The sequence below is a fragment of the Moschus berezovskii genome, chromosome 18 (assembly GCF_049115385.1).
Source record: "Moschus berezovskii isolate FMDL1 chromosome 18, NW_MosBer_1.0, whole genome shotgun sequence".
NCBI lineage: Eukaryota > Metazoa > Chordata > Mammalia > Artiodactyla > Moschidae > Moschus > Moschus berezovskii.
In genome coordinates, this window is record NC_142477.1 from 64,722,811 (window position 1) to 64,739,325 (window position 16,515).

At 45.6% G+C, this 16,515-nt stretch overlaps 1 protein-coding gene across 6 annotated transcripts in view; it reads left to right on the top strand.

Moving 5' to 3' along the window:
* Positions 1 to 8,809: 8,809 nt before the first annotated feature.
* Positions 8,810 to 16,515, top strand: part of MAST4 (microtubule associated serine/threonine kinase family member 4) — a 642,435-nt gene continuing 634,729 nt past the window's right edge. For all 6 annotated transcript variants that reach the window (XM_055421937.2, XM_055421941.2, XM_055421938.2 and 3 more), the window contains exon 1: positions 8,810 to 9,447. In XM_055421937.2, coding sequence (XP_055277912.2) covers positions 9,103 to 9,447 — 345 coding nt within the window. In that variant the 5' untranslated portion in view covers positions 8,810 to 9,102. The remainder of the gene's footprint in view (positions 9,448 to 16,515) is intronic.

A 16,515-nucleotide genomic window follows, 5' to 3' on the forward strand; every position in this document is an offset into this window, starting at 1 on the left:
GCTGTCTTGCCAACAGGTTAAATGCTCCTCAAGTGATCCTTTTACCTTATTCACATCACATGCAGGCAGTTCTTATTAGTTTGGCTGTTTTAGGAAGGCAAATAGCTGGGACGGAACTTTGGTGAGCAAGATAGTAACAGTGGTAATTTGAGCTGAAGCTTTTTATGTAATTATTATTTTTCTTAAAGTGAGGAACTATTTGGGAATGAGGCTACAATTAATCCATTAACATATTTTTTTGTTCTACACAATTTTGGGGGTTCTTCTAATTGACCTATGTAAGTCTTGGACTGAGCAAAATTTAGATTAATGTAGTTTTAATAAAGTTTATTTAAAGTCATGTGGTGGCAATCACTTTATCCATTCATTTAAAAGTTATTTATTGAGCTATTTTATGTCAGATATTGTACTAGGTGCTAAATGAATAATATTTGGAAGGCAGCTATGCTCACCACTATACCACCAATGCTAAATAAATAATATTTGGTTTGCTTTTGCCCCCAAGACTTCTCATAACCTAGTAGAAAGACAGACAGTTCTGCCACAGTGTGTGCTAAGATCTATTTCTGCCATAACTTGTAATGTCTTTTTATCTGTAAGTACATTCTTTTTTCACAAGTATTTGAATCTCCAGTAAGACAGATCCTTTCTTCTACCTGAAACATTAACAGTGTCCTTAAATTTGACCCTTATTGAGGTCAGGAGTTCATCTCTAAATTTAGGACCACTAAGAGCTTTTGGATGGCCTTCAGATGTCTGCTTCCCATCTGGATTGGGTGACAAGTGGATTTGGGTCAATAGACCTGTATTTCTTAGTTTCCTGGTGTGAGGCAATAGCTGATTTTAGATAATTGAGCCAGAAGGACGTGCTCCTGGTAACTCAGAGAACTGGAGGAAAAGCCAGAGACGAAGACTGGAAGAGTGCTGGGATCACAGCAAGTCTAGACACTGTTAATAGGAGTTAATTGATAGCTTTGTCTAGACACCACTGTCCTTGTGTTGCTCTTCTCAGGATTCAGAATCCAAGGATGGCCTACTCCTGAAAGGACAAGACCATCAAAGGGAAATAGCCAATACCTTAAAAATGAGTTGGGGTGCTCTTATCAAAAGGAGACAGAACAGGCACAGGGCAGCCAGGTGCCATGTGTGTCTGTCATTGTGTTTATGCTCCACGCGTGTCTCTGGGTATAGCACCGATGCTGTTACTGACAGTGTTACCCGCTGTCGCAACCATCCCAAGCTAGTCTACTTGATGAGGGCAAGATAGGAAAAAATTACTTTTCTTGTGGAAGGAGAAAGGAGGGAGGGAGGGAGGACATGAGCCTCTGAGGCTAGAATTCTCAACTTTGGCTACTATTATATTCACCTAGGGACTTTGCTTTTTAACTTTTAACTACTTTAAGATTTACAGAAAAGTTGCAAAATAGTACAGAGAGTTCCTTAATATCCCTTACTCTGATTCCTCTGATATTACATAACCATAGTATAATTGTCAAGGCATTAATATCGATAAAATATTATTAACCAAACTGCAAACTCAAATTTCACCATTTTTCCCTCTGATATCCTTTCTGTGGTTCCAGAATTCTACCCAAGAGCCCACATTTTATTTAGTTATTACTTTGTAGTTTCTCTTAATGTTTTCTCACACTTTCCTTATTTTCATCACCTTGATATGTTTGAAGAGTCCTAATCACTAATTCTGAACAATGTCTCTCCATTTGGATTTGTCATGTTTTCTTATGACTGGAGTTAGTCATACATTTTTTGGTCAAGAATGCCAGAAAATTAATGACGTACCTCCTAGCAAGGGGTTCAGGATGCTGATATTTCCTATTACCAGTGATATTTACATGGTTAGGTTGGTGTTTGTTGGGTTTCTGTACTGAAAAGTGGCTTTAACTTTGTGGTGGTAGATTTCATATTTGTAAGTATTGTGGGGGAAGTACTTCAAGTCTATACAAAACCTTTTTCTCAAACTTTTGCCTTGCTGATTTGAGCACATATTTTTGGACCTTGTCTGTTGCATTTGGGGCTTCCCCAGTGGCTCAGTGGTGAAGAATCCTCTTGCCAAGCAGGAGACATGGGTCCGATCCCTGGTTCAGGAAGATTCCCTGGAGAAGGAAATGGCAACCCACTCTGATATTTTTGCCTGGAAAATCCCATGGGCAGAGGAGCCTGGCCGAGTACAGTCCATGGGCTTGTAAACTGTTTTACAAGGTAAGTAAAACATGACTAAGTAGGTAAACAGCAGCAGCAGAAGCTGCTACATTTATTCTTATGCACAATAAATATTAGTGTTTGCTTAATGGTGATTCTTATTTCAAATTCTTTCTTTCTACATCTGTTAACTGGAATTCTATTGTGAGGGAGAATTATCTCTGCTCACCCATTTACCTTCTTATTTCATTATTTATATGAGTTTGGATTCACAAATACTGATTTTATTCTATGGTTTAAAACCCACATCATCATGATTTATTTTGTTGCTTAGATTATTCTGGCTTTGGTTATTGAGAACCCCTTTAGACTGGTACCTGTGTTCTGCTGACAAGGTCCTATTTTTTTTTTTTTTTTTTTAGCAATTTCTTAATTTGTGGCACCATGAATTGTTGTAGGCTTATCTTGTATTTTGCCACTTTGGCCCTAAGATAAACCACTTCCAACTTGGGGAACCTGTTAAATCCTGGTGTCCAGACAACAACCCAGACCAGTTAAATCAGAAGATCTTGAGGGCTGGGAGCAAAGGGTCAGTCATTTCTAAAGTTCCACAGGTGGTTCTAACAGACAACCACATGTGAGAACCAAACTAAAGTGACACTTTTCTAACTGTCATATGGATATGAAGTCCCCGGGAATCTTGTTAAGATTCTGATAGAGTGGGTCTGAGGCAGGAACTATGAGTCTGCATTTCTAACAAGTTCTTGGGTTGGCTGAGTGGCAAACCACACTTTGAGGGGAAAGGGACTGGAAGGTTTTTTTCTTCAAGTACAAAAACCCTTAAACATTACCTCTAGGGCTGCAAGCTGGCTTATGATTGAGGAGAGCTGCTACTTGCTAGGTTACTATTCCAACCCACTCGAGTACTCTTGCCTGGAAAATCCCATGAGCGGAGGAGCCTGGTGGGCTGCAGTCCATGGGGTCGCGAAGAGTTGGACACGACTGAGCGACTTCACTTTCACTTTTCACTTTCATGCATTGGAGAAGGAAATGGCAACCCACTCCAGTGTTCTTGCCTGGAGAATCCCAGGGATGGGCTGCCATCTATGGGGTCGCACAGAGTTGGACACGACTGAAGCGACTGAGCAGCAGCAGCAGCAGGTTACTATTCAGCATTGTTTTATCTTCTAATTAGTTAGGGTGGGTGGTCGAAGGAACTACTTGCCATGCAGTGTAGACAGGGTCAAGGAGATTGCTGTACGAATTGAAAATGGAAGTTTTTGACTCTAAAAGTAAGCCACTATAATGAATAAAAATGAGTAAATGTGTTCGCTTTTCTTCTATTTCAGGCGAAGAGTCCTGAATAAATCTTTTTGAAATATGAAGAATGATAATAAAAGAACACTTTATGCTGAAAGCATAACAACAACAAAAAAATCCCAGATGTGAATATCCATCTTATCTATCTTGGAAAGGCAGATGCCAAAGAGTGGAGTCTTCTGTGGGAAATAGGTCACCATTTTGAATTTTATTTAAACAGAATTCTCCAGGGTTCTCTTTGTGTATTAGCTCAGTTTTCCCAGCTGTTTGCAGAATATGCATATTCCTGTCCAGCTGCTAAGCTGCCTTCCTCTCCCCAAGACAGTTGTCCTCCAAGAACAAAGAGATCCAGAGAGACACAGACTGCAATCCGTCAAGCTCTTCTAGTCTCTTTCTACAGAGCCGTGCACATGTGTGCCACAAAGCAGCTCTCTGATCTTCAAATTAGGATCATCTTCAGTACTCCTCACGCTTCAATACTCTTGACATGTGCGTGGGGCGTTCCTTAAAAATGCAGATCCCCAAACCTTTGGCTGGAGCCATGAAGCAAGCACCTTGTTTCTCTGTCTGTATCCTGACCATTCGAAGTAAGTGCTCCACATACAGCACATGGAGAAGCGTTGACCTCAGAGAACAGATTGCAGCATCCTCTTGGTTGGTGCACTGGTGGCTCAGACTGTAAAGAATCCGCCCACAGAGCGGGAGACCCAGGTTTGATCCCTGGTTTGGGAAGATCCCCTGGCAAAGGGAATGGCAGTCCACTCCAGTATTCTTGCCTGGAAAATTCCATGGACAGAGGCTACAGTCCATGGGGTGGCAAAAGAGTCAGACATGACTGAGAATAACACACACACACAGAGGCTTATTTTAATTTGCTAATAAAACAGCTTCCCACCCTTCTCCATCTCTAGGTCAGAGACTACAACAGAGGCAAATCATGATATTATTGGTCCTCCCCTGTCCTTTTCAACTGTCACTTAAGAAATTCTCTACTCCTCTTCTGAAATCTGTATACTACAACATTTCCTTTCCTAGCTTCTCAAACACAAACAGAAAGTTGAGATGCTATAAGAGATTTTTATTCCAGCTGGATGGTCAGAAACCATCATGGTCCATATCATGATACACCCTCTGGTATAAATCAAAAACCCCAGTTGAGGCCACCTCAGTGGCCACATTTTTATAGATGTTTACTTTGTCACAAAATTGTACTTTATTGGTCACAGGGAAGCAGGCAAATTTATTATTAATAATTAAAACTTAAAAACCTACCTACCAAAGGTGAAATCTAAAAAACCTAGCAAAGGTAAAGATGATATTTCATGTTCATAATCCAAAGATCATATGATATTTAAGATTTGTGGAGTATTGAATATGAATATGTAACTTTGCAAAAATATCTGTTTTTAATTTATAATGTTTTCATTTTATGTATGTAAGGAAAAAGGACAACTGACTTCAAGTTTATCATGTGCTAAACTTGGGGGGAAAGTCATGACACATGAATAGACTAAGTGTGTGATGACTTGTCCTCAAAAATCCTCCATCTCTTAGAGACAGGACTTGACACTGACAGTCACACTTGGCCCCACTCACATTGCAGAGATTGGCAGAGAAAACAGAGACTCTCAGAGGCAATATCTCCCATAACCTGGGAGAACAACACAGAGAACCGACGCCAGTATCCAGTCACAAAACAAAATGAACACGCAGTGCCTGGGGTGCTTGTTCCAGAACCAGACACTTGGGAACATGTCCAGTAGAACGTGTGAATCCTGATTACCTTGGAGTAGCCTGACCCTGTCCTTCCCACTCTATAGGCTAATCTGGCTCTGCCTTTCGAGCTACACTATCGGCTTCTCAGGAGTAATGACTAAGTTGTTTTTATTTTTCTTGCCCTTGCTGACAGTGACACAGCAGGGCAAAAGCCATGCTCTTGTAACTATCTCTGGTCCCATTTTATGAGACGTTTTATGAGATGTTCTCTTGGAAAGGTGCTTTCCTGGCCACCGAGGAAGGTGTTTATAGTTTAATTAATAAGAAAGGTGAACTGTAGGATTTAAATCAAAACTGGCCAAGTGGTTTGGTTGTATCCTAACATTTGTCTATAGGTCCAATTGGGTTGACTTTGGGGAACTATCCTGACCTTCTGATCATCTTCTATTTACAGAGTCATCCTTTGAGGTTGCATAGTTCTGGTGTGGAAACTCTTAGCCTGAACCTGAGTCGTATTTCCCTCATAGGTCAGCTATGGAGATGATTAAGTACACTGCCTGTAACTGCATGTGTCAAAGTGGAATCCATTTTGCTTATCACAACTAGCATTTTTATTTTCAATAAAATATAATAAAATTCCAGTGTCCATGGGAAGGGTTAGTATTGTTTCATGAAATTTTATTTATATTTGTATGCATGTACACATGTCATGAGTTGCAATGTAAAATATATTTCTTATTTGAGCTTAAAAAGTTTAGGAAATATTGATCTAGTACTTGATTTTGATCTGTAAGGGTAAGAGCATGAATGGTGGGATTCAATTGCTCTAGCATGAACCCTGACTCCATCACTTTCTAGCTGTGTGGTTTTAGGAAAGTAACCTGACTTCTCTGTGCCATAGTTTTCACACATATCACATATGAAATATGAGAATAATAGTGGCTACCTTATAGGGTTGATATGAGGATTAGGAAAATTAATACTTGTCAAGTGCTTGAAACCTTGCCTGGCACATGCTAAGTGCCTTATACAGGAGTTTTGGAGGAAAAATCTGTTTTGCAAGTATCCTTTTATAACCGTTTATGTTTTAAATCAAGACAGTAGAGTCCCTGCCCTATGGATATTTGTAGCTTAATATATATGTGTCCTTGAACAAGTCCCCCTTCGGAGTGCAATATATTGGAATATTTAAGAACGGGCCTTGGACCAGATTGCTGTTGTCAAATCACTGTTCTGCTACTGACTGGCTGTGTAACCTTTGGCAAATTATTTGACCTTGCAGACCCTCAGTTTCTTAACCTATAAAGTGGGGTTAACAGGCTGTCTCATAAGGTTGTTGCAGGATTACACGAGACATCCATGGATGCTTGGGAAGAAGCAATAATAGCTATTAGTATTCTTCCCATTGGCAATTCAGGTCATGTCTTTGCCTCTATTCTGATGTGCTGAAAAGTAGCCCTCCTCTTTCATGTGAATGGCTTGCTTAAGTCATCATTTTACTTCAGCTGTGGTGAATCAACCACATAGGGGCTCAGATAAAGACCAATACTCCTGCCTAGAAAAGCAATTGTGAGGCCCAGGATTGGATTCAGACTGCCCCACCGTGCACTCTTTAGCCTCGCTCTCACAGCTATTCGAGGCCCTAGAACTGTTCTTTTGCCTCAGCGGGTCTTCACAGCCCCTCAGATAATTCCAAAGCGTCACAATGGAAGCCTGATAGCCCAGGGTGTTTTTCAGTATGGCTGTCTGTGGCGGTGGGGTCATATCATATTTCCTTCCCCTTTATCTTGGGGGAGGAAACTGAACCAGACAAAGCTTGCTGTCCAACGTGATGAAGCACTTTGTATGATGCATCACTTCTAAATACGGTGATAGCATAAAAAGGGCTCATTAGCTGAAGGGGCTTTCAGCTTGAGTCCTCCAGTTCTTAAGGACCTTTGGCAAGGCTGTTCTGACAAAGAGAAATCTAAGATGCTTGAGGACTCCCGAGCTTGAGGACCTAAACTGTTTTTCTGTCATTCTCCCTTCTTCTTCCGTGGTGCATTGTTCCTGCAGCACTACCATAGCTTTTGTAAATGAATAACGGAGCTATATTATGCAGCATCAATCTCTTGCTTGACCGTAAGCTCCTCAAGGGTAGGGGACCTGCCTTATTCATCTTTGCATCCCCTGCAAGCACTGGGCACACATCTCAATCAACATCTGTGAAATTGAATCTGGTTGAATTTATCTCCCAGGTTGCAGTGCCAGAGCTCAGAATAGGAATGGAGCTGAAGGTGAGTGAGGAATCATTTTTCTTCCCACTGTTGAGTTGCCTGCTGGCTTCTGAGAAAGTCAAGTCACCCCATCACCCTGAAGGCCACCCGGGGCGGGGGGGGGGGAGGCTGTTAAGGTGATTCTATTGGTATCCTTGGTGGAAGTTCTTTCTCCTGGTTCTTAGAGGTAAAGAAAATGAATCAACTAGTCCTGCATTTTGTTGGTTTGCAAGCCAGGGCTAGGAGAACGTAAGGTGGAAATGTGATCTCTTTTCATCCTCTGCTTGGCTGATGTGGAAAGACAGGCAACAGTGGGCCAGCACTCCTCTCTAAGTTAGCTTTGTCTAGTATCTAATACAGAGCTGGGCATATTCTTGGTCCTAATTAAATTGTTGTTTACTTGCTCATTCGTGTCGGACTCTTTTGCAACCCCAGGGACTTTAGCCCACAGGGCTTCTCTGTCCATAGACTTTTCCAGGGAAGAATACTGGAGTGGGTTGCCGTTTCCTTTCCAGGGGCTCTTTCGGACCCAGGAACGCCGGCCTCCTGCATTGCAGGTGGATTCTTTACCACTGAGCCACCACAGGGGCATAATTTGTCATTTCCCTCCCTTTCAAAAGGTACATACATCTTTATTCAATTGACAAACAGAAATGAGAGAAAATAGTCTTTTGAAAACCCTCCATGTGTCTAAGCCAGGCAGTCTGCTGAAGCTGTGGATATATTTGCTCTAACTCTGCTCACAAGGGGACAAGACAAGTGTGAACGCCTTCATTTCCAGTTGAGGATACTGAAGCCCGTGGAGCTCAGGTGGAGAATCCGGGATCGGAGATCAGCTCGGTTTGGACGCACTCACCATACCATGAAGTTTCCCCCCTTTCTCCTCCAGCACGCAGGTGGGTGCGTGCGTGTGCGTGACTGTTTGTGTTTCCTTTTACCCCTAAAGCCCCGCTACTTCTCCTTCATGTCAGTTTCCTGGATTCCACTTTTTCGAAGCAAAGTCCAGTTCTCCAAGGTTGCACTGCCCCCCTCGGCCATCTCCTCTCCCCGCGGGGTTCCCAGGACCGCCAGCCACTCCTTGGCTAAAGTCAGAGTCCCAGCCTTCGGCTCGGATTCCGGGCTCCACTCCGACCCTCCAGGGCCGGGGGCCTCCCTCGGGTCCCCGGGGCCGAAGGAGCGCAGGCGGGGCCCCGCAGCCCGCGCGTCGGCCCCGCCTCCCCTACCTGACGCCGGTGCGCCTGGGGCGCCGTAGGCTCCGCCCACAGGCGCGCCTGCCCTGCCATTGGCTCCCCCTGCTGCCCGTCTCTTTCGCCGGCCCCGTTGGGTCCCAGAGGCAGGTTTTGCCGGAGAAGCCGCAGTCCCGGCGGTTCGGGAGCAGAGCCGGAGGGCTGTGGAGCGGAGCGCGGACCGGCGCTGGCATGTCTCCTCGCCAGGGAGCTCCCGTCAGCCGCCAGTCCCGGGCGGCTGCTAACTTGGCTGCAGGCTCCGGCGGTCCGGCCGCGGCCATGTAGTCGCCGGCTGGGCTCCCCGCAGCCCGGGAGCAGCAGCGAGAGCAAGTCGGAGCCCAGCAGCTCGCGGCTTCCCCCGGAGGCGCTGAGTGCGCGCCTCGTCCCCGCCGCCCCTCGGGCCGCACTTTGGGTCCGAGAGGGAAATGGGGGAGAAAGTTTCGGAGGCGCCTGAGCCGGTGCCCCGCGGCTGCAGCAGTCACGGTGCTCCGACTCCCGCCTCTGCGGTGGCTGCCGAGTCCTCTCCCGGCGCTTCCTCGGCGGAGTCCTCCTCGGGCTCGGAAACTCTGTCGGAGGAAGGGGAGCCTGGCTTCTCCCGCGAGCAGCCGCAGCCGCCGCCGCCGCCGGGTGGAGCTCGGCCGGCCGCCGCCTGGGCGCCCGCGCTCTCGGTGCCGGAGCGTGGAGTCTCAGCGCCGCCGCCGCGCCCGGGAGGAGCCGCGCCCCCCGCGCCCCGGGGCAGCAGCGCGTCCCAGGAGGAGCAGGACGAGGAGGTGGGCCCTGCCTTCCCCGCCTCGACCCCTCTGGGCCGGGCTGCCAGGCGACCCCAGCTCTCTACCCCGCACGCGAGTGGTGGGCAGTGTGCGCTGGGGCGTGGAGCGGGGAAGGGACCCCAGGTGCGGTGCGCCGTGCCCCGGGTGATGACAGCTGGGAGCCTCGCAGTGGGTCATTGGTTTCCCCGTGGCTGTCACTTGTGTGTGTGTGTGTGTGTTCGTGTACATGTGCTGCCTGACAGTGTGCCTATACAGTATCAAAGCAGCAGACTCCTTCAGGTCTGGATTTGCTCCGCTGGGTGTGTGAATGGGTGTGACACGACCACCTGGTCTGTCCCCACAACTAAGACTTCCTTCTCCGAAGTGGGCGTTGCTTCGCGCCGTCGCGCTTGGGCACAGGGGCAATGGGGTGAAGGGATGGGTGTGAGAGGAGAGTGGGTGTGTGTGGGGGGGGGGCAGTTGGAGCAGTACCCGCGAAGTTGCGCGCTGGGTTTCCGTGGCATCCGCCCCAGGATCGCGGGAGGGTGATTTTGGCTGTTCCCCCCGCGTCGGTTCTTCCAGAGAGGGGGACTCCTAGCTCTGGGCCGGCAGTGCTGAATTGAGCTTCTGCATTTCCCATTTGGACTCGTTCCGGGTGTCCAGATGCGTGCCGGTCGCCAGACTGAATAGGGAATGTTAGGCCCTTCTTCGGGAGACTGTGTCCATCCTGGTTTATTCGTCCACCCTGGTTTCTTGGAAGAATATTCGTGTGAAACTTGTAGGTCGCGTCCTGATACATCGAGACTGACTTGGTGTCCTCCCGTCTGTTTTCTCTGGCTTTTTCCTGTCTTTGGAGGACAATTAAGGAAGCGTAAGCTTCTTGGTGTTTTTGATTGTTTGCTTTGGACGTTTCTTGTGGGGAAGTCATCTTGATCAGGCAGGGCCATAAATAAAACATTATCCCAACAGAACCGCCTCCTTGTGAAGTTAGTTCCTCAGTGCTAGAGTTATATTTTCCTCCTCTCTGATGGGGTTAGCTTTAGTAAGTAATTGTCTTTGCACCTCAGAACGTGCAGACTGAGGCCAGTGCTCTGACAGTAACCCCCTGGGGACGCCAGGCTGCAGGCAAAGACTGGATCTGGTACAGAATGAGAAGAGTCAAGTCCTAGCCTGGCAGAGATGGCGCAAACCCTAGCGGTTGGCCAACCCTCTGGCAGTAACCAGGACCCATTCCCCAATGCCTGGTGAGCGTGGGGATCCTGGACAGGTGTCTGGAAATCTGTTTTCTAGAACTGCCTGTGCTTCTGAACTGTGAGACTTTGGATGAGTTGATTCTTCTGAGGTCAGTTTAATAATCTGTAAAGTGAGGAGTATGACCAGTGAACTTCAAGGTAAAGTTTATTGTCACACGAACACTCCCCTTTTTTGATCAGGAATTTAGGATGGATCCAAAGTTCAGATTGATCCTGAGAACAGAGTACCAAGAGTTAAGCTGAGCACCACACCTGTCACAGAGCTACCTGGGGATATGACCCAACTTAATGATTTATTAATGCTATTAGATTCCAATATAGTGTTGCTATTGGTAGAGAGGGTGGTACAGTTAGTTGCCTGTGTTTTCTGGGAAGCTGGGAGTATGCTTCATGGTACATAACATGGTCTTGCAGATCCCAGGTGGAGGAAGTCAGGAACTTCTCACTTTGATCGGGATCCTGTAACTGGTTTATTGCTTGGCCTCAGGGTGACAGTGTTTTATTTTCTTGGAAGTGGATATAATGATAGCTTATTTCATAGGCACTGCAATGAGGATTGGTTGATTGAAACACATTTTGAAAAGTGGAATGACTAAATAACATTGGTCAGTATTTGTGAAATCTCAGAATTGGATGTAAAGTGATACAGTATTGCAATTTATTGTGTAACTTAACCTGTGACAGGGGATGCTGGAAATTGTCCAAGAGTGGAAATCTTGACTTGCTCTGAGAATTTTAAAGCAAGACTGAAAGTGTCGAGTAGAGAAATGGTAGTCTTTGTGGCAGGGGTTGGAGTCCAGTGCACATTTTCTGGCTCTTACACTGGTGCAGGGGTTCCCCGCTTCGAGGGGGTACAGTGGGTCTCTTTGAGAACCTAATGAAAGCTCTCCATCCTCTCCTCAGAAAACAGGCATCATTATAAATACCATTCTAGCGGGTTGAGTTGGAGAAGGCAATGGCAAGCCAATCCAGTACTCTTGCCTAGAAAATCCCATGGACAGAGGAGCCTGGTAGGCTGCAGTCCATGGGGTCGCTACTAGTCGGACACGACTGAGAGACTTCACTTTCAATTTTCACTTTCACGCATTGGAGAAGGAAATGGCAACCCACTCCAGTGTTCTTGCCTGGAGAATCCCAGGGATGGCAGAGCCTGGTGCGCTGCCGTCTATGGGGTCGCACAGAGTCAGACACGACTGAAGCGACTTAGCAGCAGCGGGTTGAGTGAGGAATACTGGGTTACACAGTCTCAGTTTGGTGGAAAGATGTGGGTTTGAGTTCCAGCTCTGCCACCTTAACTGGATGTGGGATGTGGACTCCTCCACTGATGTAAGGCCTGATTTTTCCCCTCTTAAATGGGAATGATAATTATAGAGTCATTTGGCATTTTATACATGCCACCTCATTTAATCCTAGTATAGTAGCTAGAATTGAATTCTAAGTGAATGTTAATTTTTCAGGTTCATTTGTGATTAAAAATGTTGTGAAAGCAGGTACAGTTTTGGGCTGGCTTATTTTATTTATGCATAATTAATCTGCTCCCTACTTTCAGAGGACTGAAGGCTGTGGCTTTTCTGTTTATTACCATTGTATTAGTACAAGCTGGGAAACAGTTTATTTGTATCAGATGTATTATGGTAAGGCACTGTTAGTGTAGTGTTAGTTATGCAATAGCAGGGTACTGAGTATAAAGCCTTTAAAAGGCTTAAGTAAAACCCATAAAATGGAAAAAGATTCATTTAGATTTAAAAATTGTATATCTAGCTTGGGATAATCACTATATTCCAAATCTTTTTCCATCACTTCTTGCGTCAATTTTTAAAAAGCAGCAAAATTAAATTTCCTAGTATATGATTGCAGTACTAATTTTTGGTGCACCTTTATTAAAGCTGCTTGCATACACTAGTGGAAAAGGCAATGGCAACCCACTCCAGTACTCTTGCCTGGAAAATCCCATGAATGGAGGAGCCTGGTAGGCTGCAGTCCATGGGGTTGCGAAGAGTCAGACACGACTGAAGCGACTTAGCAGCAGCATACACTAGTAATATCAACAGTGTTTGACCTACTTCATATTTTATCTTATTGTCAGTATTTGTGTAAACTTACAAAGTCTCATAGACTTACATCAACCCTTTAAGGTTTTGGTGTCTAAAAAACAATAGTTTAACATGACAATGGTTGTAATTTTCATGTACTTAATAATCAAACACACGAGAGAGATGATGTATGGTTTTTTGTTTGAATAAAGTGCATTTGACTTTCCCCTTGATTCCCCAAATCTATGGACTTTGTGGTCTCTGCAAGTTGAGGGTAACAGGCTGTGTTTCGAGTAGTCATGATGAGCTAGATTGGAGTGTCCCTCTAACCACATTTCTGCGATTTGCTCTTAGGCACATCTCTGCCCTGGCCCTTCTCAGGGCACCTGTGCTGACCCTCATAAAGTACTCAGTGCTGCCTGCTGTGTGTCAGTTAACTCCTGAGGGCAGGAACTTGTCTTTGTGTGTTAACCTGGTGCTTCTAATACATTAGTGGAGGCTCAGTACATATATTTTGAACGAAAGAGGAAAATACATCTTTGAAAACAGTTGCACATTTGACTGAAGGGTGACCATATCAGTATTCTTTTGTTGTGACTTATGCTTAAACCTCTAGATCTCTTATTAAAAAAAAAAAAAAAAAGACCTCATGGACCCCAGTGAAAATGTTATGAGCAGTTTTTCCAGGTAAATTTTGAAGAAAGTCAAATCAGTGAGGATCCACTCACAATGCCTGTGCAAGGACTTGTGCGTTAACTTTGCTTTTCACTGTGTGTGTTAGAACTTGAAACTTTCAGGGATTCTTAGCATGGTAGAAAAAAGGCTTAGTAGCTAAAAGGATTTTCAACTCAATATAAAGCGTTTCATTCATACTTTGCTGCCCTAATGGGCTTACTTTACTGGCAAGAGGGGGAAAACAGTTGCCCTGATTAACAATAGGCTCAATTAGTGGATGTCATTTAAATGTTCTATTAATGAAGACTGCTTTTAATATCATTCATAAATGAATGTCTAGACTTCATTGGTGAAGAGAATAACTAGCAAAACAGCAGCCATGAATTCAGTGAAGCTTTTCAGGGAATTGATATTTTATGAATCACAGCAGCAGCTGCTGCTGCTGCTAAGTCACTTCAGTCAGGTCCGACTCTGTGTGACCCCATAGACGGCAGTCTACCAGGCTCCCCCGTCCCTGGGATTCTCCAGGCAAGAACACTGGAGTGGGTTGCCATTTCCTTCTCCAATGTGTGAAAGTGAAAAGTGAAAGTGAAGTCGCTCAGTCATGTCTGACTCGTAGCGACCCCATGGACTGCAGCCTACCAGGCTCCTCTGTCCATGGGATTTTCTAGGCAAGAGTACTGGAGTGGCTTGCCATTGCCTTCTCCGCACAGCAGCTACATAATTTAAAAAAAAGAGTATGTAAATCTTGGCATATTTATCATTGAGGCTTGTCTTTGACTCCCTGATTCAACAAGAGTCACAGGTTTACCGTGTCAGACAGCAGACACTCAACGTGTGTTGGGTCTGATGCCTGAGAAGCAGCACCCCGGGTGCTGAAGATACGAAGGTGGGCAAGACAGAGATAGTCGTGACCTCACGAAGCTTCTAGTGAAACGGGGGAGATACTCCCGAAACACATGACTCTTCACTAATTGATTTCCAAGGTGGTAGATGGGGAATAGGCAGCGGTGAGGGAGTGTATACCTCTTCTCACCTGGGAGGTGGGAAGTGCCTTCCTGGGAGTTATTGGAGAAGGGATGGGATAAAGCGGTGTGGGTAGCAGAGAGAGCTTGTGGGTCTGGGGGCTAAGAGACATCTGTGTTGTGTGCATGAAGCAGAGGAGGGCCTGGCATTAGGGGATGCGGGAGAGAGAAGCAGTGGCTGGGTCATGCACGGCCTTTGGACTTTATTCTCAGGCCCTGGGAGCACACTGAAGGGTTTGAAGCAAGGAAATGACTCAATCAGACTGGCATTCCCGGAGGTTGGGCAGTGTGGAGCTCACCTGTTGATGCTGCAGTGTAGCTGGTTGAAATGTTCCAGGTTACCTGGGAGCTGACGACCTAAGAAGATGGCACCTTAGAAAACAGTGTGTTGATGGAAAGTGGGGCTCAGGAATCCATGTAAACACACAGGAAATGGAACGGGAAATGAGGTTAGGTCTATTCGAGAGAACACCTTTGTGTGACTGTTGATGTTGCTTCTCACTGCAGTGTTGCCTTAGGACTAGGATTTTCTTGAAGGAAAACCTTTAGTGATGGATGGAGACTGAGGAGAGGGCCTTGCAAATGCTCGTTTCCACAGTCAGTTGCAGGGGCCATTGACCCGAGGTGAAAATAAAGGGTGATTGCTCGGAGGTGGCATGAGCCTCTCTGGCCGTGGGAAGTGCGGTGTCTGTGAGCTAATAACACATGTTCTGAGAGTCTGGCTTGTTTGCTTGCATGTTCCTAGAGAAGGAAGCGTCAGAGTCAGGGAAACAAGAATTTGGCCCTTTCCACTGCAGGTCTGAGGTGTTCTAGGACATGTCAATCCACCAGTGTTTTGGAGCCAGTGACAAAGGCTATCTGTTCCCTCACACTGACTGGATACAGTGTTTAAGCCCAGCTCTTTGTGTTTTTGCCCCTGTGAAGAAGGGTGTGAATGCATATTAGCGTGCAGGCTGTGAAGATGGTAAACTATGGGGGAGAATCCTGGTAGAAAAGTTCTCACAATGAGAAGGGTCCATAACCAGGTGGCTTGGTGTTAGAGAAAACTGAATGAGGTTGTGTGTGTATGTGTGCGGGTATGTGTTGGTGTACATGCCCTTGTATATCTAAGAAGAAATACTTGTCCTTTTGAGATGAAAGGTACCCCAGGTCATTTATGAGCAAGGTCGCACATTTTATGGTGATGCCTGGAAAGGACTTGTGCTCCCCTTCACCATCACTTCAGACCAGCAGCCAGTGTTCCCTGCCCTGGGGTCAGGGTTGTAGGGCCTCAGGGTATAGACTAATGACCCCAGTTCAGCCACTTCTAGGCTGTGTGCCTTTGGAATAGTTATTAATACCAAGACTGTTTCCTTCTCTGTAAAATGGACATGCTAGTATTTACTGCAGAGGGTTGTTATGAGAATTTTATATAGAGGTCCCAGCACAATTCCTGACATACAGGGTGCATTCCATGATGGTGTTTGCTAGAATGACTGACTACAGAAAAGCTGGTTTATGCAGAATGTCAGCACCATAGCCAGGAATAATCAGCACCTGGACGTCCCTTCCCTGATGGATTATGCTAACAGCATGGTTTGCTCATGGTTCTGGGAGGCCCTTTCATTCATGAGTAGGTAGATGTGTAACATAGTGATCACTTTTAATTTCATGGACACAGCATTTCTTACGATATACTAATAGCAAAGCTTTATGGACTATGGTTCATTAACTCTTCTGTAAGACACAATCTCTCTTTTGCTCCTGTAACCTGCTGTTAGTGATCACTTATTAAATGATGTCCTCAAAGACTCTGTGAACATGCAAATTAGTAACTGATCCCAGGAAGTTAGTCAGAAGGCAGCATGTTAGCCATGTGGTGAGGCTGGTGACATGACCCGGTACTTCGTGATGATTGGAAGCTGAGAAGAGAGTGACAAGGAAATGAAATGATTTTCTGGAAGCCAACTTTGGTTCATTTAAGAATTGGGTGGAGGGGCAGGTGGTCCAGGGGCCACCCCCATCCCCAACTTCACAGAGGAGATTCTGTTAGAAATGAGATAGAACTTTTAAAAATGCAAGAACTCATGTGAATTGCCCAGCAAAAAGTCTCTTTCATCTCTT